This window comes from Chionomys nivalis, chromosome 18 (assembly GCF_950005125.1).
Source record: "Chionomys nivalis chromosome 18, mChiNiv1.1, whole genome shotgun sequence".
In the NCBI taxonomy this organism is placed as follows: Eukaryota; Metazoa; Chordata; class Mammalia; order Rodentia; family Cricetidae; genus Chionomys; species Chionomys nivalis.
In genome coordinates this window covers 7,479,584-7,504,688 of record NC_080103.1, presented here as the reverse complement: position 1 = coordinate 7,504,688, position 25,105 = coordinate 7,479,584, and the positions used below count along the sequence as shown (strand labels likewise).

Genomic DNA, 25,105 nt, shown 5'->3' with positions numbered 1-25,105 from the left:
AAATAAATAAATAAAAGCATAACCTAAAAAAGAGAAATTATATTAGAGGAAATTATGAGAAACTTCTTGTGTGTGAGAACATAGGTGTGCACGGTGAGGGTGGTGAGGCTGGGTGAAGATGAGAAGAGACACCACAGGGCCGCAGTGACTCTTGGGCATCCCTACATGAAGGTTGCTTTGTCTACTCTATTTATCTTTTAAGCACTCTGATAGGGAGTTATTTTGATCCTCACTTCCCAGTAAGAAAATATGAAGCTTAGAAACATCCAGAGGTCCAGAGTCACACACAGATAGTTGGCCCAGCCAGGTGACACTGGCTTTGATGTCTGTCCACTATAACGCATGGTCTCAGGAGATGATACACACTCTGAGGTCCCCACAAAGAAGATAGAAACGTCCCAAAGTCACAACGGAGCCTCATGATCAGTTCCTGGATTTGGAGAGAGGTAGAGATTGCCATGCTGCGTGGGGGTGACAAAATGAGCCTTCATCTGGTAGACAGTCAAACTCCTCTGTGAACAAGAGTGGGCTTAGCGCTTGTGGCATGCCACTGAACTAGATAAACTGACTGATTTCAACAGATGGCACAAATCCCAACAGAGCCACCAGCAGCCTTCATAACTTCCTTGATGAAGTATGTGTGTAAGCACATACAGCAGGAAAAACCAACAGAGAAACCCAGAGGGAGGCAGGAAACCAGAACCAGTTAAGTGAGAAAGACTAGGTGATGGGAGGAAAAAAGAATGAATCTGTGGTTTACTTTAGATTCCTGCATCGTTGTTTAATTTTGGAATAGCTAATACTCTATGCATGTGAAGGCGTGACTTCATTTTTCAGCAGCTGTGGACAAGGTGGTATAATTAAATTTTATGACACCCATTCATAAGACAAACAAATACTTCAGCAGTAGGTATGGCTACTGATCTTATCTGGGACAATAGATGGTAACTGGAGCACCGAGTTCCTGGCTGGTGTGTCATGGAAAATAGGCAGATTCCAGTTGAGTGGTTTATAAGGGCAGCTATGTGTTTGTTGTTAGTAGCAGGCAATGGAAAAAGGTCCCCAGCGAATTGACAGGTGTTTGCAGAGGGAACTTCGTGCCTGTGGTGAGCAGAGCCCCATTAGCAACAGGTCTCTCTGCCTCAGGGAAGGTGGCCCAAACTGCCACTTGCAGGATCAGTGGTGATTATTCTGGAGTCACCGGAAATTTTTATCAAGCCAGGGTTAGTCTAGGGGCTCCACAGGGAGAGGGTATGGTTATCTCAAGGCGCTTCTTCTTTATGTCTATTACTTCCACGCAAGCTCCTTGACTCATGAGTAGCCCTGGTTCATGTTATAATAAACACGTGTGTGTGTTCATAGTCACATACAAACCAGTGAGTAGCAGCATGTTTGTTTGTATTTATATTTGGTGTCGAAATCAAGAAGTTGGATAGGTATCAGCTCATATGTGAAAATTCTCTTCTGCATGTGGTGAAATTGCTTTAGAAGAAAAAAAATAAAACCTACGTGATAAAATACATTATGAAGCAAACAGAGAAGAGTGAATTTTCTTGTCCACGTGGCCTAGATTGTTCTACTTTGTTAAATATTTATAAGTCAGATGCTCAATGCAAATGACTGGCTGACTTCTCCAGCTGCCCACACCTTCCAGTCTTCTCCCTGTCCTGTGGAAAAGTACGTCAGCTGGAGTCTCTGCCCAGTTTAATGGAGCAGCGCTGCCCTGCTTTGCCCCAGTGGACAGAACAGCAGCCTGGGAGGGTTGGCCCTGCATCTGTACATTTAGAAGAGTACCAATTCGTCCCTAATTCTTGGCTTTCCTTTGAGTTGAAAATCCCCCAATTAACCATGGTTGTGCAGCTACTAAAAGTCAAAACTATCTTTATGGGAAGGAACTATAGTCTGTGAGGATCTTCTGTACTGGCCAAAGTCTTCCTGATTAGACCCATCACTTCATTGATTCTTTGCTTTATAAATGGCTGGCCTGAATGCTTCACTCAATTCTTCACATCTGTTGAGGTCTTCACGTGCCATGGCTGGGAATTAAGTGTATGTATTTATTTATTCTTACACCTACGTGTGAAGAGGTACCATTATTTTCTCCACAATAGAGACAAAGGTATTAAGACAAATAAATGCCTTGATCAGAATCGCACTTCTTGGGAAGCACTCAGCTGAGGTGTGACCTTTCACCCTAAGACATAATCCTGACCACTCACCCTGCTGACATGAGCTGCGCTAAGTCACTAACATAGGAAGTTATTCTGTTACTAATCATGAACATACATGTTTGTATCCTGTGTATGTGCTTAGATATGTAAGAGTAATTTGTGAGCAGATAGAATTTATATAGTTGATACATAAATGTATAATTTATAGGTATTCATATATATATTTGTACATATAGGAATACATTTTCATAGAGATACTTTTTTTATTTTTTTGTTGTTGAAAAAAAATTTCCATCTTCTTCCCGTTTCCCATTTCCCTCCCCCTCCTCCCACTCCTCTCCCCCTCCCCCCACTCCCCTCCCCCTCTCCCTACTCCTCTCCCCCTCCCCCCACTCCATTTCCCCTCCCTCTCGAGACTGAAGAGCAGTCCAGATTCCCTGCCCTGCGGGAAGACCAAGGTCCTCCCACTTCTATCCAGGTCCAGGAAGGTGAGCATCCAAACAGGCTAGGCTCCCACAAAGTTCATGCAGTAGGATCTAAACCTAGTTCCATTTTCCTTGGCTTCTCATCAGCCTTCATTGTCCGCCATGTTCAGAGAGTCCAGTTTCATCCCATGCTTATTCAGTCCCAGTCCAGCTGGCCTTGGTGAGCTCCCAATAGATCAGCCCCACCGTCTCAGTGGGTAGACGCACCCCTCGCGGTCCTGACTTCCTTGCTCATGTTCTTCCTCCTTCTGCTCCTCATTTGGACCTTGGGAGCTCAGTCCAGTGCTCCAATGTGGGTCTCTGTCTCTCATAGAGATACTTTTATGGTAATTTATATAGGGGAGAGTCTGGAAAGGTCCAATAACAATGACCATTTCTGTGTAATAGTTAAATTTTTGTCTTTCTTTCTTTCTTTCTTTCTTTCTTTCTTTCTTTCTTTCTTTCTTTCTTTCTTTCTTTCTTTCTTTCTTAGGTCTTCTGTGATTTCCCTGAGATAAGTGTAAAATAATGTGCAGCTATATGTGTGTCTCATCGTTTAGGGTATTTAAAACCATGCACTGACTGAGTTCCTACCTACATCACACAAGATGACATGAATCTTAAGCAAAGCACTGTGTCTAGTACAGTATCTGGCTACCTAATTACCTAAATAGTATTCTTTTCCAGACAGAGGAGCAGAGACTGCTAATGCATGTGCTCCCAGGCTGTATCTCTTCCTGGAGAGATGATCTGTGCCACGAGAAGAAGGTTTCTAGGGGAGGAAGTCGTGATGGGCAAAGAATGGTGCTGCCTGGGGAATATAGTCCCCTCTGCTCTAGCATGGTCCACACAGCCCCCAGTAAGAACTGGGTCTTGGGACTCTATAAGCCCCTGGCCTCTTACGCAGACACTAGAAGAAAGTCGTCTGGCTGCTTTAGTTTCTTTTCTCTTTTACTTGGTGCTCATATATAAACAGGGGATGCTGAAAGTGTCACACAGCACTGTGTGGTCTACATCAGTGCTAAGAAACAAATCCAGAGTGTTCCCATAAACATCCAGGACAAGAGTGGTCTATATCAGTGCTAAGAAACAAATCCAGAGTGTTCCCATAAACATCCAGGACAAGAGTGGTCTACATCAGTGCTAAGAAGCAAATCCAGAGTGTTCCCATAAACATCCAGGACAAGAGTAGGTTAGAGCTTTGATCTCAAGACCCCTGAGAAAAACAGACAGGACACTGATTTCCATCCATAGGATGCGTACCTTCCTGCTCACTGAAGGAGCTTCGCTAAACACGTGCTCCCCAGGTGAGAAAATCAGTGACCTGCATCGCCATGGTCTTCTGTAGGTGATGCAGCTCTACCGACACCGAGAACCATTTGGTGACAGGAGTGGCTGTGTGACGGGCACTCCTCAACAGAGAAACACAGCAGAAATCCATTGCTCAGGGAAACTTGGAGTGTAGAACGCCTGACGCTTCCAGGACATTCCCTCTGGTGTTTCAGTTAAAGGCTGTGCTGCTGAGTTTATCCTGTGTCCCAGCTGTCTTCCCTCTCCAGAAAAAGCAAATTTCCTTCAGGGAACGTTCTAGCGGTGCTATTCCTAAGTGCCACTAGGGGGCAGCAGTAAAATGCGTCTTCCCTCTTTAGCTCTGGGAAGCTACCTAGCTAGCTAGACTTTCAAGGTCTCAGTCTGAGTACCCTTGAGGACAGGGCCACTTTCCATACTGGGACCAATACAATAGGAGCTTATAAGCGTTACAACATCCACAAAAATGTGTGGAGCAGAAATAGATGACTGCTTTTCTATAAGTATACCAAAGTTGTTGGCCGGGTGTGTGTAGAATGTGTACGTGTTCACGTGCCGTGTGCCTGCGTTTGTGCACATACATGTGGAGGCTAGAGGTGGACATCAGGTATCTTCCTCTGATGTCGAGTACCCTAGTTTTTGAGTCAGGTCTTCCCACTGAACCTGGTGCTCACTGACTGGTTAGACTGACTGATCAGCAAGTCCTGGGGATCTGCCCCATCGTGCCCAGGGATCTGGACCATCACATCTGGATTTTTATGTGAACTCAGGTCCTCATGCTTCCGTGGATAGCATTTTACTAATTGGGCCATCTTCCCAGTCTTATTTCTGTTTGTTAGATGTACAAAGTGAACATTAAAAAGCATTTGATTGTATAGAAATAAAACTTTATAAATCTCATCCACTGTTAAATTTGGTATTAAGAAACTTTTAATGTAGCTTATTTTCCTTAAGATTGTGCCCTGCGGTTGCAAAGTTATACTAGAATTGGGTAAATTTACTACTTTTATCTAAATAATTTAAAACAACAAAATTATAGGAAAAGTTGAAAAAGTCAAAGGAATTACATCTCAGTGGCATAAAGGCGAGTTTTCTTATGCTTGAGATGACATGGGAGAATGAGTCTGTACTTTAAGAGAAATCTTAAGGTTTATCTCACTAGCTTCAAGTGAATTTTGCATTCCCATTGAGTATGTATATTTTGCACCTTCTTCTTCTTCTTCTTCTTCTTCTTCTTCTTCTTCTTCTTCTTCTTCTTCTTCTTCTTCTTCTTCTTCTTCTTCTCCTCCTCCTCCTCCTCCTCCTCCTCCTCCTCCTCCTTCTCCTTCTGCCTTTTGGCTCTAAAATAATAGGCACATTGCCTGAGGGAGAAGGATTTATAAGAACTTAAAAGTTCTAGAAAGGCCAGTGAACCCCCAAAAGAATCAGCAGGCATGGCCTGGGATGGAGCACCTGGTTACACTGAGTGCAGGGCTTTGGAGGCACCCCAACCTGAGCTGCTTGAGAGCAGATCCTTCTGAGCTGCAGTCATGTGCTGCAGTCATGTCTGCAGAGCCCAGATCCTGGGACTGGAGTCACAGCTTCGCTCTACCACTTTACAGCAGGAAACAGAGCTGTCAGAGGGCTTCTTGGCTAATAACCCCCTCCTCTTCTGGAAGCTCTGTGGGAACCTGGTTCTGAGGCCCGTGCTTCTCCGCGACAGCTACTAGTTGGACGGTGTCCAGTTTTGCAGTGACTGCTCTGTGCAGGGATTATCATAATTCAGCGTCTGAAAAGAAGGATCAAGTCTGTCAGTTAGTTTCTTTAGCAAACAGTTATTGACAGCAGCTTGGGCCACTTCTCCTACACAGACAGCAGGAACGAGACAGGCAGGCGTTTAAAGTGGTGAGCTGCCCAACCTCTCCCCTCCTGAGGCCCTATTGTCTGCTCCCACATGGAGGTGTGAGGTCTGCTCATTGTCCCTAAATGTTTAGGCTTTGTCATGCACGTGGTGAAAATGATTTCTCAATGTAGTTCCAGTTTCTAAGTATGAAACAAGCTATGCTGCCTGTAATATATGTGAGGACTGTATTTTTAGAGATTTTATTTATGTATTGGTGTGTGTGTGCACATGTATGTGCGCAGGTGCCAATGGAGGTCAGAAGTGTGATTCAGACCCCTTGGCACTGGTGTTTGTGAACCATCTGATATGAGTGCTGGAATCTTAAACACCACTGAGCCTCCTCATCAACCCAAAGGACCGTATTTCTTAGGTGAACTACTTGTTTACATATTTTGCTCATTACTAATTTTCATTGCATTTGTACTTTTTACCCCTTTCTGTCTTAAAAATTGTCTTCATAGTTTATATTGTGTCAGTTAAAATAATAGTAATAATAATAATAAAGCAATTTACTTATTCACCAGTTGACTGCTTTTCTATTATTAGTTGTTAATTTCTCCTTGTATTTTTTTTTTTATTAATTCTTCATTCCACTTTTGGGGGAGTTGTTGGTATTTTTCCAGCTTTTCAATTAATAACTATCATTTTCAAAGAATTCTGCAATTTTATTTTCAATTACTCTCCCTTTGTCCAATAGTTGTTTGATAGTGTGTGTGTCACTGTTAATTTCCAACAATAACATGGCTGACAATATTTATCAATATTCCGCCAGGCGGTGGTGGCGCACGCCTTTAATCCCAGCACTTGGGAGGCAGAGGCAGGTGAATCTCTGTGAGTTCGAGACCAGCCTGGTCTACAAGAGCTAGTTCCAGGACAGGCTCCAAAACCACAGAGAAACCCTGTCTCGAAAAACTAAAAAAAAAATAAAAATAAAAAACTAAAAAAAATATTTATCAATATTCCATGCATCTGTAGGAATCATAGTCATATTATTTCTAATTTGAATAATAATGAATTAATATTTTCTTTTCCAGCTACAAATTGTGGTTTTGAGCATTTACTAAGCATAAGGCATTTCTCCCAAGAACTTTCTTTGCTTTTCTTTATGAAATTATCACATAGTTGCATCATTTCTCCTTTTCTGTTCTTCCATCTATATCCTCTCATACACCTTTCCTTGCTCCCTTTCAAATTCATGGCCTCTTTTTCCATTAATTGTTGTTATGACATACATCTATATACATATACATCATATACATACACATTCATAAATATAACCTGCTCAGTCTGTATGCTGTTACTTGTAAGTATGTTTTCAGGGCTGAGCATTTGGTATTGCATAACCAACCAATGCACTCTTCCCTGGGGAAAACTGTTTCCCCTGCTCTCAGCATTCCTCAGTCCTTAGTTGCCTATTGTTCTGTGTGCATTTGAGACTCCACAGGCTTTGCCCGTCGGCTTTGGCGTGTCTGTTGGTGTCATCCTTGTTTAGGCAGTGGTGTTGGTGAGAATTTTTTGTGGCCCTCTGTTGACTAGTCTCTCTTTTTATTCTTAGGTTATGAAATAATTTAGTCCATATAAAAACTTATTTTTAAAACCAGTTCTTTATACAGGGTCTGGGGAGATGACTTAGTCATTAAGGCACTTGCCATGCAAACATGAGGACCTGACTCAGATTCTCAGCACCTATTTTAAAAAAGCAAAAGCAAGGTACTGTGGCATCTATTTGCAGGTCTGCAGGTCCAGCATTGGAAAGGCCAAGACAGGACGGTTTCTGGAGCTTGCTGACTGGCCAGTCTATATGAATCTGAGAGCTCCGCGTTCAGGGAGAGACTCTGTCTCAGAAAATACTGTGGAAAGCAATTGAGGAAGATATTTTGTTGGTCTGGTCTCTACAAAAACATACACACATGCATGCACACAAACACATGCATACACATGTATGTGATTATGTGTGCACACACATTCACATACTCACATACTCATATAAAAACCATATTGAGGGATGGAGAGGTTCAGGGTTTAAGAGTGGTTTCAACTTTGCTGTAGAACTCAATTTCTGTTCCCAGCATCTATATTGGGTAGCCCACAAACCACCTGTAACTACTCCAGCTCCTGCATACACCTCTCTCTCTCACACACACACACACACACACACACACACACAGAGAGAGAGAGAGAGAGAGAGAGAGAGAGAGAGAGAGAGAGAGATCTAAAATAAGTACATGTGTACCATAATGGTTGGGTTGTTCTTTTTGTGCACTTACTGTGCTGAACGGAGGCACTTAAAGGCTTCATACTTACAAAATTGCTGTCTTTCATTTTTTCCTCCTCTCTCCCATAGTCTCTACTTTATTAGAGTTGGCCATTATCAAATGCATAAATACTTAAAAAGTGTATTTTCATTTGGCACTTTAAAGTGTCTTCTTGTCTTTAAGATCTGGTCATTTGCTTATTTCTCCAAAATATTCCTACATTTTAGATGGACTCAAAAGTAGAAGTTTTCAGTGAGGGCAGCTGATGTCACTTGGAAATCTGTTCCTGGCATTATTCTTTGATGACCTTAATTCTCTTGGCCAAAAATTTGGCATATTCTCTGCCTCCTTTCCATTTTTCTTAGTGTGTTGTTTCTTCAGAGCAGGACATTGGCGTTTGTGTTGCAGGACACATGGATTCACAAGATGCTGGACTGGGCATACTTTGGGCTTCTTACATTCTTTGCTTAAGGTCTTTTGGTGGTTAAGATTGTTTGGTGGTTAAGGTGGTTATTATCTTCTTTAGAGAGACTAGAAAAGTTATGGATTCTGCTAGCTTTTTTGGGTCTCAATAACTGAGGCACAGTAGTATTTATCAGGCCAGGAATATTCCCCCTTTTTGTTCAGATTGATACCCACAATGCATCCCCAAACAGATTTAGCTTCCTCTATCCATTTCTCTTTGGTCTGTACCAAGCATGCTCCTCAGTCAACAGCAGGAACATTCTGCTGGGTTCAAGACACCTTCCTTCATGGGAAGACCTTGCTTGCATCCCCAGCCTTGATTTAGACCACATAACCCTTTCACTCATCACCTGGAGCACCAGAAGCTATTTGAACAGTTGGTCGCAGCAGTAGAAATTATTGAATAGAATACAGAAGCGCGTGTTTAAGCTTTTATTGATGCATTTAAATGGCAATGGACAGACAGAGGAGATAAAACATCTCTGAAAACCCCTGAGAGCTGGGGGGAACTCAGTGCAAAGAGATGACCTTTTCCATGTCTTCCTGTTTCTGACAGTGCACAGCAAAGCAAGCAAGAGAGGCCAGTTTAGGCAAGAAAGCACCCTGTAGAAATGATCACTGAGAAAGAACCAAATGAGAAGAATCATGGCTTTCCATCAATGTTCCAGGGAAGGGAAGAGTAGGGTAGGCTAGTCTCCTGCCTGCTCTCTTTTGGTACTGGGCACTGGAGTCAGGAAAAGTCATGGCTGGTCTGTCTTCAAATAGGAATATAGTCCCTTGGGTGTGATTCCTTTCTTCTCTCCTTGTATCTGCGCTGTATCCTGGCCCTGAGCTGAAGAAGCAGGAGCGTGCAAGCTACCTGGATCCTGGCTTCGGATCACTATTTCCCTTGTGTGGTCATTGACCCATTCATCTCTAATGACAGTGGGTGCGCTCTCTCCCTGCCCTCCCTTTGGGCCCGGGTGGCTGCTGCTCCAGTCTTGTCTTCCTCTCACAGTGCTTGTCTCGGTCTGGACCTGGCCTCTGAGCACTGGCTCTTCTGTCTCATGGTTGCTTACTGGTGTCCAGCCTTGCCCCATACCCGACTGTATCTGGGTCCATCTCTTTTCTGGAGCCCTTATCTGTCGTTCAGACTGGTTTCCATCATGCTCCAAAGTCTGAGAAGATGATCCTACCTGTGTCTGGAAGTGTCCTGTCCCTACCTGTCCTGTATGACTGCTGTCTTGTCCATAGATCTCAGTCATTCTGTTTTGGTCATGGATGGACCCATGTGTTTGGATGTGGCTGTTTCCTTCCTCCTGGCTCCTGCCTTGTTCCCTCATCTGGGTGTGTGTCTGAGTGTATGACTGTTCCTGGTGGTGGTCTTTAGCAGCCTGGCCTGCTTGGTTTCTATCTTGACTGTGAATCTCAGTCTCTCTGTTCTGGTCATAGATGGATTCCTGTGTTTGGACGCTGCCACCTCTTGTCTGATGCCTACAGCCCTCTTCTACCATCTGAGTGTGTATCTGGGTATGAGACTCCGCCTGTGTCTGGTAGTGTTGTGTAGCATCTTGGTCTTCCTGGACTCTGTCTTGGCTCTGGTTGCTAGTCCCTCTGTCCTGGCCATAGTTGAATCCCTGTGTCTGGAAGGCACCTTCTTGGGTCTGAGTAGTGGTTCCAGCTGTGGTCTCCTCTGTCTGCTGGCTAACCTGTGACTGCCGCTCTGACCTCCTCTCTCTGGTCCAACTCTTGTCTTCTGTCCTCAGGGTCTGCTCCACCTGCCGTGTTGCTTGTGTTTGCTGGTTTACAATCTCCCGTCTCTGAGACTCAGCCTCCCTGTTGTGACTGCTGATCTGTGCAGCGTATCTGTCCTGATTCTGGGTGTGTGTCCCCACCCTGACCTGTTCCTTAGACCCCTGATCCCTCTGTCCACGGCTGCTGTCTTCACAACACTGCCCTGTTCCATCTCTTCCTACTCCAGCGCCACCTCTCTGGCCTTGCTCCAGCTCTTTCCCAGATCCGGGATAGCAGCTTTCAGATCTGTTAGACACGCAGGCAGCCCTAGGGCTCTCACTCAGCGTCTTAAAGCAGGCCCGAGCAACTTTGAACACTAAGACCAGGAATTCCTTGAACTCCACAGCCCCTGTGTTATCTTCATCCAGCAGGCGCAGGACTTCATCCACAGTCGAGGGATCATGGGGGTTCTGGGGGAGAAAGGAGGCCAAGTCAGCATTGCTCCTCTACCGAGAACTCGGTCAGATCCATTGCACTCTGCTTCTAGGCTCCCTCACCGCACTGCAGACTGGGGACTCTCAGACCCCAGCGCTGCCCACAGCATCACAGTGTGATGTTTTATTATTTGTGTCTTTTGCTGTATTATCTCTCCTACTCAAGGACAGGACACACCTTTTGTTTTATACATCCTTGATTTCAGATCTGCAGGATGCTCAACTGGGTAAAGATGCATTGGAGAGGGAATGTGTGTTCTTGTATGCAGCTGTCTGGGCTCCTGGCTCCTTGTGGCTGCTCTTGCCACTTGGCCCCTGGAACCGACCCTACCTGAAACACAGCAGGAGCCTGGCCCTATGGGAATCCAGAGAGCTCCCGTGATGGGGAATCCTATCAGAACAACAGGATGCTCTAAGCATGTAGGCACCATCCTAGTGTGCCAGTCTTTGTACCTAAGAACTTCATTATTCACTCTACTTTAGATGTTAACCAAAAACAGAAATATGCATTAGGGCTCTGGTTCTGGTTTCCTGGGTGGGGTTGTTCTCTTGGAGTCCTTGCACCTACAGTTGTTCAGAACTAGTGCTTCAAAATCTCACTTTTGACCCCAATAGTGAGCTAATGTTTTTAAGCAGCTTTGTGCTAGGCAAGAGCAGTGTCTTAACAGATGCTAATAAGCAATCACGTTTCAGACCCGTGCAGGAAATGTTACTGTGTCAGGTTTGAGAGGTGCCCCTCAAGGCCATTTGAAGACTCTGTTCGTGCCTGGGGGAGTCTCCTTACCTTGTCTTGAAATTAAACTCAATTTAAAGAGAGAATCGGATCCAAGAATCTGCCCTTTCCCTAAGGATGTGGAGGTGTCGCCTGTGAAAGGTGACCTCTTTCCCTCCTTGTCTTTCTTGTTGGCCTGCACAGCTGCCAACAGAGCTAGCAGGCTTGAATTTGGCTGCTTGCTCTTTACACCCCCAGGTAAAAGCCCTTGCAGGTAAGCACACTTTGACTGTCCTTAGCATGTTTCTCCCTCTCATCCCCACATATCATACCACTATGACGTCAGCAAACTCATGTTCCAGGAGCCTCTTCAGCTCCCCCCGCGTGAGCACTTTGCAGCCTCCCTCTGACCTGGCATAGCACCCGAAGGCTTCGATGATCCCGTGAATATTTTGCAGCAACTGAGGCATCTGTGCAACTAGCTGGAAGATATAAAAAAAAATCCCTTTATGGGTGCCATAGTCTGTGCAGCTCGCTGGAAGATATGAAAAGTCCCTGTATGGGCGCCGTAGTCAGCTCAGCCCCTGCTGTTTCCTCACAGTACTCCGTGGCTCACTCCTTTCTTTGTGTCTTCAGCTGCATTTGAGGTTTCCCTACCTTCTTTCATCTTTTCCTAAAGATGGACTTTGTGGTGGGAAGGAGGAAACCCCAGAACTTGGAAGGAAGTTTCTAAATCTACATTTAATGCCAGGTTTCACCACCTGCCTGATGTGAACTGGACCAAGATCTTCACTATTCCGAGCCTTGGTTTATTCACTGAGTGAAGGCAATACTTAGCACTTACTTCAGAGAATTATCATAAAGGCTTTAGAAGATAATGCATAAAAGACACCCTGCTGATGCCTGGTTTTCTGCTAAGTGGTAGCTATTAAGTATCATCATCATTATTATTACATACATATACACATATATAATTTGTGTACAGCCATAGACACTGAACGGCTCACAAAGCATTTTCCTGTGTAACAGCTGATGACCCTCACTATCACTAGCATTTTCATAGGCGGGCAAAAGGGCTCAGAGCAGGTAGATTTGTGAAGGCCACACATTATTTTCTTTTAACCCATATGCAAGTAGTTCTTCAGCATATACCTTTGGATGGATTTCTTTTTTGCCTATTTCTAGGGTGGTAGTGTCCTACTGGGAACATGAGAAGGTGGTAAGTACACACAGGGGTTAGCCCCTCTTTTGACTTGAAGCTCCCCAGAATCTCCAAGGGTCTAACTCTACCCTCCTGACTTCCCTTGAGAAGGGACTCGTGGGACACCTGTTGGGGACACTAGGGCTAGGCGTACCTTCCCAGTGCCAAGATGGTCTGCATTTGCTCCCTGCCCTCAGTCCTGGAACCTGTCAGAGAGGTCAGCCTCTATAAAAGATACATGCATGCACCATCAAGTCTAAAGGACTTGTGATAAATGGGTCCCAGTCAAAGGCAAAAGCATCCATTTCCACTAGATGGGTGAAGGTGAAGATGGGTGTGGCTGAATAAGCAAGAGACACAGATGTGTTAAACAGAAGACTTGGGGAGACCAGAAGGAGGAGAGGTGCTAAAGATGATAGGGTTGAAGTACAAGGGAAGATGGAAGCTTGCAGTTTCTGGGAAACCAGGGAAGGACCTTGGAGATGAAGAGGAGGATTGTGGGAAGTGGATGGCTTAGGTAGAGAAGCAAGGAGTGAAGCAAGGCAGGGAAGGAGGCGTAGTTCAAGAAAAAGCAAATGAGTGTGGTTCGAGGACTGAGAAGTCTAGATCCCAGGTGAGTTGTGCAGGGACAACTTTTCTACTGACCCAGGAGTCAGTGGCTTAGACCCTTTCCTCTCTGTGCCTCAGGGCATAAAAGTTCAAGTATCTCCTTTAACATAGTGGATGCCCCCATCCCATGTTTTAAAACATAATTACAGTCTCTGATCACCAGCCTATAAACAGTGAAAAGAACAAAATGTCCTTTTGGTGATGATTCAGATTGTTAGAATAAATTCTACAAATTCATCTTGCCTATGTATAAACTTAGAGTCAGGAAAGAAGTTCAAATTAGCCCCTTCCTCAATAAGACAACGAATTTATTGTCTGGGTTGCCAGAAACAAACTGATTCTGATTCCAGGGGCTCCGAGCACTGCAAAGAACCTTTCAGAATCTTACGGGGGAGAAAAGTTATGCTGATCCAGGAAGGTACATGGGTGGTGGGTGGCTCCACTTTTGCTGCCCACACCATTCAGTGAGGAGAGCTGCAGGCTAGCGCCAGAAGAGGAGAAAGCGGATTGCCTCAGAAGCACACCTTCTCCCAGGTGCTCTGGCTTCAGCCTGCCAAGACTCTGCGGGGGCCCTTCCTGCCTCCAGCTATGCACAGAGACCTGCCAGCTCAGATCTGACTGCCCTGGATTCATGAGCTCAGCCTGCCAAGACACTGAGAATGAGCAAGAAGTTCTTCTGGGGGGAACTTACCTAGTGCCCAGGCAGGATGGGACAAGTTTCTGTTAAGCAGTGTGTAGAGGACTTGTCAGTGGGACAAGAACCTTTTATAGAGGCTTTAATGGCACTCATATGTATTTTAGACAGGATGTCTCCACCCTACAAGAAGGCTTGATTCATCCTAGGCTTAGCCCAGCCCAGCCCCACCTCCCTTCTTCTCCAGCTCACCTTCTGACCCAGGGCTGCTTCTGTTTAATTGCAGTCCCTTTCCACCATGGTTGGAGCTGTCTCTTGTTGTGTCTATCTTCTTAAAAGGCTTCTTCTGATGAGATGCTTTACACGGGCCTGAGATCCTGTGGGATACTAGGCATCTCCAGGAGCCTGCAGAGTCATAGAAATCTTGTTTTTTTTTTTTTTTTTTTTTTTATTCAAGAACATATCTGCTTAGTGAAGATTATCCTTTTCAAAGTTTTTTTCCCTTTACTTTCTGATACTACTGCTGTTACTTAGACACATTCTAAGTTCTTGTTTTGGGATTGCCTAGTTTATGAGTGTGTGTCTGCATGTATTTGCATACCTGTATGCACACATGGATGGAGGCTAGAGGTAAACCTCAGATGTTGTTCCTCAGGTACTTTCCACACTCTACATTCTTTTTCTGAGGCAGAGTATCTCACTGGCCTAGAACTCACCTATTAGTCTAGGCTGGCTGGCCAGCAAGCTCCAGGAATCTGCCTCTTTCCACTTCCCCAGCGCTGTGGTTGTAAGTATGCACTACCATACCCAAAGTTTTTTATTCCGGATTCTGGAGGTTGAGCTCAGGTCCTGTGCTTTTTCAGTTAAATACTTTATCGATTGAGCTATCCTCACCCCACACAAGCCAGATGCGGTCTCAGTTTCTCATTATTTATTTATTTATTTATTTAACATCCCAACAGCAGTTTCTCCTCCCTCCTCTCCTCCCAGCCCCTCCCCTACTTCCGTTCTACACCCCTCCAAACTCTTCTGTTTTTATTCAGTAAAGGACAAACCTCCCACGGAATATTTGACAAAACATGGCCTATCAAGTTGCAGTAAGACTAAACACCTCCCCTTATATTAAGGCTGGACAAGGCAACCCAGTATGGAGAACAGTGCCCCAAAAGTCAGCAAAAGAATCAGAGAAACCCCTGCTTACATTGTTAGGAGTCCCATAAGAGGACCAAGCTACTTAACTGCAACACATATGCAGAGGGCCTAGATCAGTCCCATGCAGACTCCCTTATGGTCAGTTCAATCTCTGTGACATCCTTTGTGTCCAGGTGAATTGATTTTATGAGTTTTCTTGTGATATCCTTGGTGGTTTCAATTTTTATTCAAACAACAACAAAAACCCACTTTCTTCCCTTATGAAAAGGCAGCATTTTACAGCTGGTGAGAAAAAAGATTGAACATGATCATGCCCAGTCTTTCCACTAAGCAGTAGGAACCTAGTGGCCCTGTAGCTAGGAGAGGCAAGACCAAAGGAAAGAATCTTTCTTCTTATTGATTTGTTCAAACCCCTTTGCTCCACGCTTCAGAGCAATATCTAAGGTGAAAGTGTGAGTTTGGCCTGGGAGGGTCGCTGAGCTTTCACGGTAGTGACACCCTCCTCTGGGTTCTCTCCGGCCCTATTTCATCGTCACTGTCTCAGGGCCGCAAGAGGAATATAATGGTCAACTATGTTTGTGTATTTGCTCACACTGGCATGCTCACATGCACACACGTGCACACACAGGCACACACACGCATACACATGCACACACACGCGCGCACACACACAGGAGGCCATTGTAGACAGCTTGGTACACTCAACGTCATTTGTTAAGTCAGTCTCTTCCATGCAGTGTCATCTGCATCACCCGTCAGATCACCTGGTGTGTAAACACACACCAGGGCTTCTCTTGGACTGAGTGGCAGCCAACTTCTCACAATGAAGATTCTGGAGTGGCCTGAATTTCTGTCATCATAGCAGCAGCCACAAATCCATCCCTTCCTGAAAGCCTGCTGGCCAGACGTTACATGCACTGAGGAACGCACAGTGGTGAAGTGGAGGTGGTTAGAGGGTGTTCATTTATGCTGTACCCCAAAGAAACAGACAACGGTAATTGAATTTGTTGAAAAACACTCACATTTTGAAGATATTCTAAACACCGACCAATTATTAACTCCATGATTGCAGAATTAGAATACAGTAAGAGCCAAAATGACCTCAGGCTACCTTTAGTACTTTAATGGCCATGTATCCTCCACATGTGTGTCTGAATTAACACCATCTTGACTTGTAGAATAAACTTGGAATATATTGCTAAGCTTGACATGTCTAGCTATACCGACTCAGAAGATAAGAATGTCATCAGATTACATTCAATACTTATAGCAGAGATTTCCCCGCCTTGTGGTCACCGACCTGCGTGGTGTCGCATCAGTATGTCCAGCAAGTGTGAGTTGTAACTACTTTTTGTTCTCTGTCTGTAAAATGTTCATATAACTTCCATGATGGAACACGCTGCCCAAGGCACCCTGAATTGGTGCTATCACATCATGGTCACGTTTAAGAATAAACTATTTCCTTTGGAGCAAAAGTTGGTTTATGTCTAAAACCCGAACATTCATGATTCTTTTCTTCGCCTTGGAAAAAGAGTAAAACATTTCTGCAGAGTAGAGGGCTGTTTCCAGAACCAGCTTGTTTGAGAGAAATTTGATGGTTTTTGTTGCCAACACATCCTAACCGAAAGGTGACAGAGACGTGGCTCTTGGAATGGAAACAAAATAAAACAGTCAACAGTTCTGGGCCTCCATGATCCTCTCACCAACTGAATCCTTATCTCCCCAAAGTTCCCTGTAAAGAACACTCTGGAAACCCAGTGAGCAGCTCCCAGTCAGCCCTGGAAATGCCAGGAAGATTGGGTAGATGCCTGATAACCCTGTTGACAAGAGTCTAGTGACTTAGGCTCTGTCACTCCTGAGTCTAATCCCTGACTGACAGAAGTGCTGGCCATGTTGTTTCTCAGCTGTGACCCAGGCGGAGCATGTGGACAATGTCTTCAGCATCCTTAGTTTGGTCAGGAGAGCTGTAATCTGCCATGTCCAGGAGTCTGAATTTCTTAGTCTTCATAGAGAAAGAAAACTAGAAATTCCTAATCTCTTTCCCATTGGAAAAAGAAGAAAATATATGGCCAGAGCTAATGGGGATAAGGTGAGCTTCCTTTTCCTGTTTCATGAGAATCCTTCTCCAAACTCTAGTGTTCTGGTTGTACCGAGGGTTTGCTGACTCACGGGTAATGGGAACAGATATATTTCCGACTGTGTTCTTGCTCTTACCCTAGTCAGTAGTCAGAAGTATGGACCTGTCATTTCCCATCACACTTGACCTTCTGTAAGCCTCTCTGTTTCAGTGCTTCCTTTCTATCATCTACACACAGAAACCTTCCCATGTAACTGTCGCTGCCTCCTCTGCCCTGTTTTTCCAGATGGTCCCAATCAGATGAGATTTCTCTGCTCACAACACTCTTACTGGCGCATATTTACAGCTTTGGTTTTACTGTTCCAGCACTGTCTTTAACTGTCCGTCAGCTTTCTTTCCATAGTCTGCCCCCTTCGGAGAGCAAACAAGGTCTGCGGTAAGCATGACGACCATGTGTTCAGGGAAAGGTCACCAGTACATGAACACTGTGTGATACATCATCCACACCATGCTGGTCTCCAGGTTTCCCCTCCACTAGAGATACTGGCCTCCATCTCTTTATTCATGGGGATAGAGTAGTGCACTTCTGTGCCTGAGGTCAAAAGTGCATCCTGGGACCAAACTGGGGTAATCTCTAAGGCAGATCTGCACCAGTGTGGACTGGATTATGCCAGTTTGAATTCTATAAACCTGATGGTGTTGTTCTCCAGTAGGGCTGGTCAGCATTTGTCTATTTCCTCTTCCATTAACCAACACATTAACACATTAACTGATCCCTCCCACAGAAGTATCCGGGATTAGAGGTAATGGCTAATGACAGTGTCCTGAGCAACAAAGGAGCACCAGGGCTGTGCAGAGACTAAGTGAAGGTTATTCTAGGGGCTTGAAAGAGAGTAGGGTAAGGTGCTAAATATTGAGAACTTTAAAAATAATAGTTTATTTTTGACAAATATATATGTATATATATGCACACAAACACTGTATTATGAACATATTCACCTCCACCGTGTTACTTGTTCTTTACCCCTAATTTCTGCTAGCCCCCTTCTTCCTAGCTAGTATTCTGATGTGGAAAGTTCTTCTGTCTATGTGTTGCTTTTATTGGTTAATGATTAAAGAAACTGTTTTGGCTTGTGATAAGGCAGAGTAGAGTTAGGTAGAAAACCTAAACTGAATGCTGGGAAAAAGAAGGCGCAGTCAGTGAGATGCCATGTAACTGCAGGAGGAGACAGACATGCCTTGAACTTTACTGGTAAACCACGAGCCTTGTGGCAAAATATAAAATAATAGAAATAGGTTAATTTAAGATATAAGAGCTAGCTAGCAATATGTTTAAGTGATTGGCCAAGCAGTATTTTAATTAATACAGTTTTGTGCAATTATTTCAGGTCTGAGTAGCTGGGAACGAATGAGCAGCACTCGCCAATAGTATTCCTCCTGTGTTCATGCCTTATTACAGAATTTTTAAGGCCATTCTGAAGGTCACTGGACACTTTCTAAGTTTATACATTCATTCTGTGTAGACCACCTTTACCAAGCTGGTACCCGCAAGATGAGAAACACATAGGTGTTGTTCTCAACCTCAGGAATGGAGACACTGGTCCAACACGTGACTAGCTACATGGTCTAATAAGCCTTAATTTCCTTATCTGCAAATGCCATGACCTTTGCTTATATCAGCTCATTATGGCCAGGTTATAATATACATCAAGGGGTTGTGCAGATAATATATCCAGGAAATTTTGCCATGCAAGCATGTGGAGTCTGAACTCCAGAATTTATCTTTTAAAAAGTTTGGTTCTCTTGAAAGCTACTTGAGGTGGAAAAGGTTTATTTCAGACTACAAATTCCAGTCCATCATGAAAGGCAGTCAGGACAGGAGCTCAAGGCAGGAACCTGGAGGTGAGAACTGAATGAAAGACCATGCAGAATAACATTGTCTATTATCTCACTCTCACGGCGTGCTCAGACTGCTTTCGTATACAAACAAGGACCACCTGCCCAAGAGTGGTATTGCTCCCACATCAATTGTTAATCAAAAAATAAAGCCTCCTAGTGCTTGCCTTCAAGCCAGTTTGATGGAACTCAGTTGCTCAGTTCTGGTTCCTTTCCCCTGTTTATATCAAGGTAACAAAGCTTAAGTATACACATATGCACAATAAATGTGAAATTACCTTGTAAACTGATGAACCCTAAATCATGTCTGGGTTATTACTGCCATTTAAAGTAATGGTAGTGAATGAGCCTTTTGATTACAGGAAAGAGGAATATACATGAGATTAATAGTCACATGGCTTATACATTCTATTCTTTAAAAAGCAACTAATAAGTAATTTGTACAATAGCACAATTTGAGAATAATTAGAACTAAAGCTATCGATAGGTTCTGTTATTTGCAAATTAATTGCAAGTGAAATTGTAATTATCTATTAAACAGAAAGGAATAATATTCAATGTATGCAACTTTTGTGTCTGCATAACTAGACACAGTTTACAATGATACAAACTTACTAGGAGCAGATAGGGGCTTTTTGGAGATTGTGATTGGTCATTTGGGTGTCTGGTCCCCTACTTCAGACTTATAATTCTAAACTTAGAAGTTCCAAAGTTCCAGACACTTGGAGGCCTTTCCATGTATAGGAGGGGCTCACAGATCCACACGCCTGCCAACTGGTGCTGGGCATGGAAGAACTCTACCTGTGTGTACCCTGAGATTTTCAAATGTATGCTGGGATAATGGCAGCAATAGCTAAGACAATAGTCATTTGCCTCGACAAAACCCAACTGAACCTGACTGCTGGGTCTGACATCAGGGGAGCTGGATATAGGCAAGGCCTAGAAGGCTTGATGATGCCAATCCCGAGTCACAGAAACCAAGTGGTCCAACCAAGTCTGCACTCTAGAAGCAAAATTCTGGTTGAGATGGATGTCCAGCTCATGGGTATTACAGGACCCTGAGAAGGGAGTGCGCGCATGTGCTGGGGTCTGGAAGAGATCCTGTTTGTCCTCCATGCCCAAGTTCAGTCACTGACCACGGAACTGAGGTCTTCATTGTGCAGACTGGGGCAATCACTGAGTCACTGGACCCTTACCACACGAATACCCTGCTTCCCGGGTCCCAAAGTGTTTACATACTGCAAGGTTCTTACTGTCCCTGTGTTTCAAAACGTGGACCTGAGTTTCAGTGAGGTAAAATGACATTTCCAAAGTCACCCTGGCCTTTGAGGGTAGAACTGGGGCGAGAACTGTGAATTTTCTTCCTGGCTCCGTTGGCTTCTCGTGGAGCCCTCGATGGAGGACTGTGATTGGAGTGGGGTGTATTGTCTGTGTGTCACAGGCCCTGTGATCAAGGGCCTAAATGAGAGATCCCACTAGGAGTCAGGTTAGCACCATGGTAGGGAAGAATTCCAAAGGCAAATCTCCAAGACTGGGGCATGGAACTGTGAATTATCAGATGTTATCTCACAATGGATTTCAACCCCTTTCTCTGATGTCACTAGCCAAGTACTTAAGACCTTCCTACTTTCTTCTGAATCTTTCTCTTCCCAGTATATGTTGAAGCAGAAATGACCTTTTATTGTTGTTAATCTAGAAATTGAGGGGTTGGGGAGATAGTCCAGTCAGTAGATTATTGTGTCAAAAGCATAAGTACCTGAGTTCGAATCTCCAGCATCCACATAAAAACCAAGTACAACAAAGTGTCTATAATCCCAGAATTGGGGTTTCAAACACATGTAGGTTCCTCAAGCTCACTGGCCCGTCAGTCTAGCTGAACTGTTAGCTTCAGGCTCAGTGAGAGACCTGATCTCAAAAAATAGCATGGAGGGAGACTCAGAAGAAACCTGATGTTGACCTCTGACCTCCACATGCACGTGTGCACACATGCACATTGCCTACATGCACACATATCCACCCAAACAAGCATGTACACAGGTACCTCTGTGTGCACACACATGCATGCACACACACACACACACACACACACACACACGGCTTTCTGTATGTCCGATGACTTGAGGCTCCTCCAAAATGAAGCTCAGAGACTTGAGGTAAATCCTGTAAGTTCTGAGTTTTGGTCTTTTGTCTGAGAGTGGAGCTTATATAATTCTTTTATTTCTGGGGTGGTGTATAGATTTTGTGAAATAATGAACCTTAAAATGTTTTCCTGGTGACTGGTGACGCTAAGCTTTCAATGAACAGAAGACTTATGATGCCAGTAATGAAGACAGGGTCAAAGCTGATAAAGGAGCATTGACAATTTAGAGTTGAGCTCATGATCCTTAAAAAAGAAGGCTAAATGTGGTTAAACAGAGAGACCAGAGGCTCCTACGGTCATGGACGAGGTTTTAGAGTGTAACATGGCTGGATAGTAAGCATGTTGCAAGGCGGTATCATCTGTAGCTTCAACACGCCAAGTAGCAAAAGAGGTCAGAAGTCATCTGAGTTGCAGTGAATGAAAATTCTGCACAGTTGACCAAATGGACATTTGTCAGAATGCTCTCTGTCGTTTTATCAAAGTCATGGCACAAAGACATGGATGTTTGATGGTTGACAGAGAAATAGACTGCTCAAATAGAAAATTCAGAGGACCACAGCTTCATGGCTCAACAGTTCCCAGGAAGAAGACTGGAATTCAGCCTGGTAGCACCTACATGCTCTTCTGGAAGTCACTGTGAATACACAGTTTATGCCTTCTTGAAATAGAGCTCAGACTGTCTTTAAGATTCAGTGGGGTCTGTCCTTTGTAATTCACTTTGCTGACATTCTCTAAGGCCTAAGCTAGTGTCTTGGCCAACCGTAGAAGGAAGAGAGCTTGCTGCCTTCTGTATTCTGTTTTACTCAAAGTCTGCTAATAGAGGTATCAGTCACATCCAAAACATATCTTTCGCACAACATCTATATTGGTGTTTGTCCAAAAATCTGGATTTGTTATATTGACCCATTAATTTAGACAACACAGCTTGCGGTTTCCTCCAGACATGGTCTCTCACAATGGAGCGTTTCCCTGGAAGACTTCTGAGTAGAGCCACAGTCTCTCAGTAGCTTGGGGGTTTAACTTGTTTGTTTTAGTCTTTCTCCTCAGGAAGTATATAAAAGTCTTTTTAAGAAGATGCGTTTGTTTGTCATTTAATCTGTGTGAGCGTTGTGCCTGTACACGTATTTGTGTGCCACATGTGTGCCTGGTGCCTGTGAAAGTTAGAAGAGGATCTCACATCCCTTGGAGCTGAAGTTACAAATGTCTGTGAGCTGTCATGTGTGTGCTGGAAACTGAGCCCAGATACGTTTAACCATTGAACCATATCTCCAGCTCCCTAGTATTTTAATTAAGCAGTTTAAAATTCTCATTAAAAGTGTATGTGTACTTGAAAGAAAAATCAAGACATCAAAGAAAAATAAACATCACTAATTCTCTTACCAAAAGTAGATGATGTATCTTTTTGCTCATTATATGTGTGCAGATAAGTGGTGATGGTTGTCCTCTATTGTAATACTGTTCCGAGCCCCAGATGTTGACACAATGATGGTAGTGGTCCTCTAGTGTAATACTGTCCTGAGCTCCAGATGTTGACACAATGATGGTAGTGGTCCTCTAGTGTAATACTGTCCCAAGCCCCAGATGTTGACACAATGATGGTAGTGGTCCTCTATTGTATTACTGTCCCGAGCCCCAGATGTTGACACAATGATGGTAGTGGTCCTCTAGTGTATTACTCTCCTGAGCCCCAGATGTTGACACAATGATGGTAGTGGTCCTCTAGTGTATTACTGTCCTAGGCTCCAGATGTTGACACAATGATGGTAGTGGTCATCTATTATAATACTGTCCTGAGCCCCAGATGTTGACACACTTTACCCTTCTAGCACCAGTCAGGAAAGGGCTACTGCTGTTTCCATCTCCAGACAAAGAAAGCAAGGTACAGAAAGGTGATGAGACCTAGTGTAAGTTACAGTTAATGAATGGAACTTGAACCTTCAGGCCATTGGTTCTGAAGTTTGGGCCTTCTACTTCTTTTATACTCTCTCTGTCTCTTTCTCTCATGTGTATGTGTGTGATCACATTATATAATATGAGGAGTTAGTTTATATTTGAGTATCAACTATTCAGTTTATTTTACCTGATTTTCACATAATTAGGGGAAATTTATATTTTAAAGATTGTTAGATAATCATCAACAATTTATATCACTATTTTTTTGTAGGGACATAGCCCCACCCATTGGGGGCGTGTTCGCCTCGGGCTAATGTTTACGGATAAATCTGCCGGGCGTGAGCCCAGCAGCCCTTTTTTCTTTTGCTCCGCTTTTCCGGTACACCGCGGGAACCTGTGGTCCTGTAAGTCTATTTCCTTATTAAAGCTGTATATATCTATATAATCTGTCTACATTCATTTGCGCCGCCACATTTGGCGCCCAACGTGGGGCTATTTTGCCCCCGACCCGGCACAGGGGGGGCGCAAGCTCCACCTTTCCCGGCTAGTTGCCTGAGCTCAGGAAGGCGATTTACAGCGCGCTCCCTGCTCGCTTTCCCTTCCCCCACTCCAGGCCACTACAGTGCAGAGCAGCGACCCCCCACAGAGCAGTTAATAGCTCCCTGCTTCTTCCAAACCCTCACTGCCTGATTTAAGTGAAGCACCCGCGGTTTTGAAGTAAAAGCCACCAACCCCTTCCCTTAACAGGCAGTACAATAATTTTTGTTTTGAGTTAATTGTTTCAGACCGGCTCTGGCTTAGACCACGTGGACTCAGGTGCATTTCTTTAGCCACCACTGGCAGGAAAACTTCATTACAGGTACATAATTTTCTTTTATAAATAAGAAAAATGTCTGAAAACATTACCATTCAAGACTTTAACAGCCTTTTCAGTTGTACCATGTGGGAGATTTTACAAGAAGTGTCTGTCAGCCCACAGATATGGATCTTTCTGGGATTCGTAGTTTTCCTTGGTACTGTATGGTTTGATAATAAAAATATGATAAAGTCTTTACGAGACGAGGTTGAACGCTTAAAAACAATTGAGAATGACAACAATCTTCTCAAAAATCAGTTTAAAGTTCTCCAGGCAGAGAACAGATCTTTGTTTAACACAACTCGACAAACTGAAAAAAATTTAAAAGAGGTACAGGCTGATGTTAAGGAGAAATTCATTACTATAAAAGAGGGAACAGCTGATTTGGATCGTAAGCTTCAGTTCCTTTCAGTAGGAACTGAAATATTAACGGCTGATATTAAGGAGAAATTTATTACTATGGAAGAAGGAACAGCTGATTTGGATCGGGGGTAACTGGTTTTTTGGGATGATTGGTATTTGTGAATTACTGTTTATAGAAAATTGTACTGGTACTGTTTCTTGTATATTGATATGTTGAATATTAAATGTGAGTGTTCCTACCTCTATTTTTGTATGAGTATGCTTATAACTTTGTCTATATTGTATTAATACATCTACCATATTACATTGTACATTTCTACCTCTGATACTATGACATTGTTTACAGTTAAAGATCATTGTCTTCATATATTGCACAGTTGTTTATTCTTTTAGTCTTCAAAGTTAGATAGGTATTGAGAATTATATGTTTGTCATATTTATTTTTAAGTTTATCAGGTCTTTTAGTTACATAGAGATTATATTTAGTATAGATAGTATGATCTTCAGCCTCTTCGAAGAGCTGTAAAAAATGGCCTTTAATCTAACCTAAAATTTCTGTGCCAAAGAGACACAATTACTCCTGGCAACACCACTCTACTCCCGAGAAAACGTTGAGCACCAAAGACACTCCACTGGGAGCTTGTCTTCTTGGCAGAACTGGCCTTTGGGTTAAGAAAAGCCCATACCTCAACTTCTGACAAAGATACAAAATATCCCTAAGTGGATAAAACAGGATTGTCTTATCTTGCCAAGACAGGGTAGGATAGTCCTAAAAAAGTTCCTTGCCTTTAATAATGGTATGCCAGTTATGTTAGGCCTT

At 43.7% G+C, this 25,105-nt stretch overlaps 1 protein-coding gene across 1 annotated transcript; it reads right to left on the bottom strand.

Annotated features, from left to right (window-relative positions):
- Positions 1 to 9,285: 9,285 nt before the first annotated feature.
- Positions 9,286 to 11,934, bottom strand: Crnn (cornulin). Its single transcript, XM_057792923.1, has 2 exons — positions 11,797 to 11,934; positions 9,286 to 10,728 (listed from the first exon to the last, which is right to left on the bottom strand). The coding sequence occupies exons 1-2, from the start codon at positions 11,932 to 11,934 to the stop codon at positions 9,286 to 9,288; spliced, it is 1,581 nt and encodes a 526-aa protein (XP_057648906.1).
- Positions 11,935 to 25,105: the final 13,171 nt, after the last annotated feature.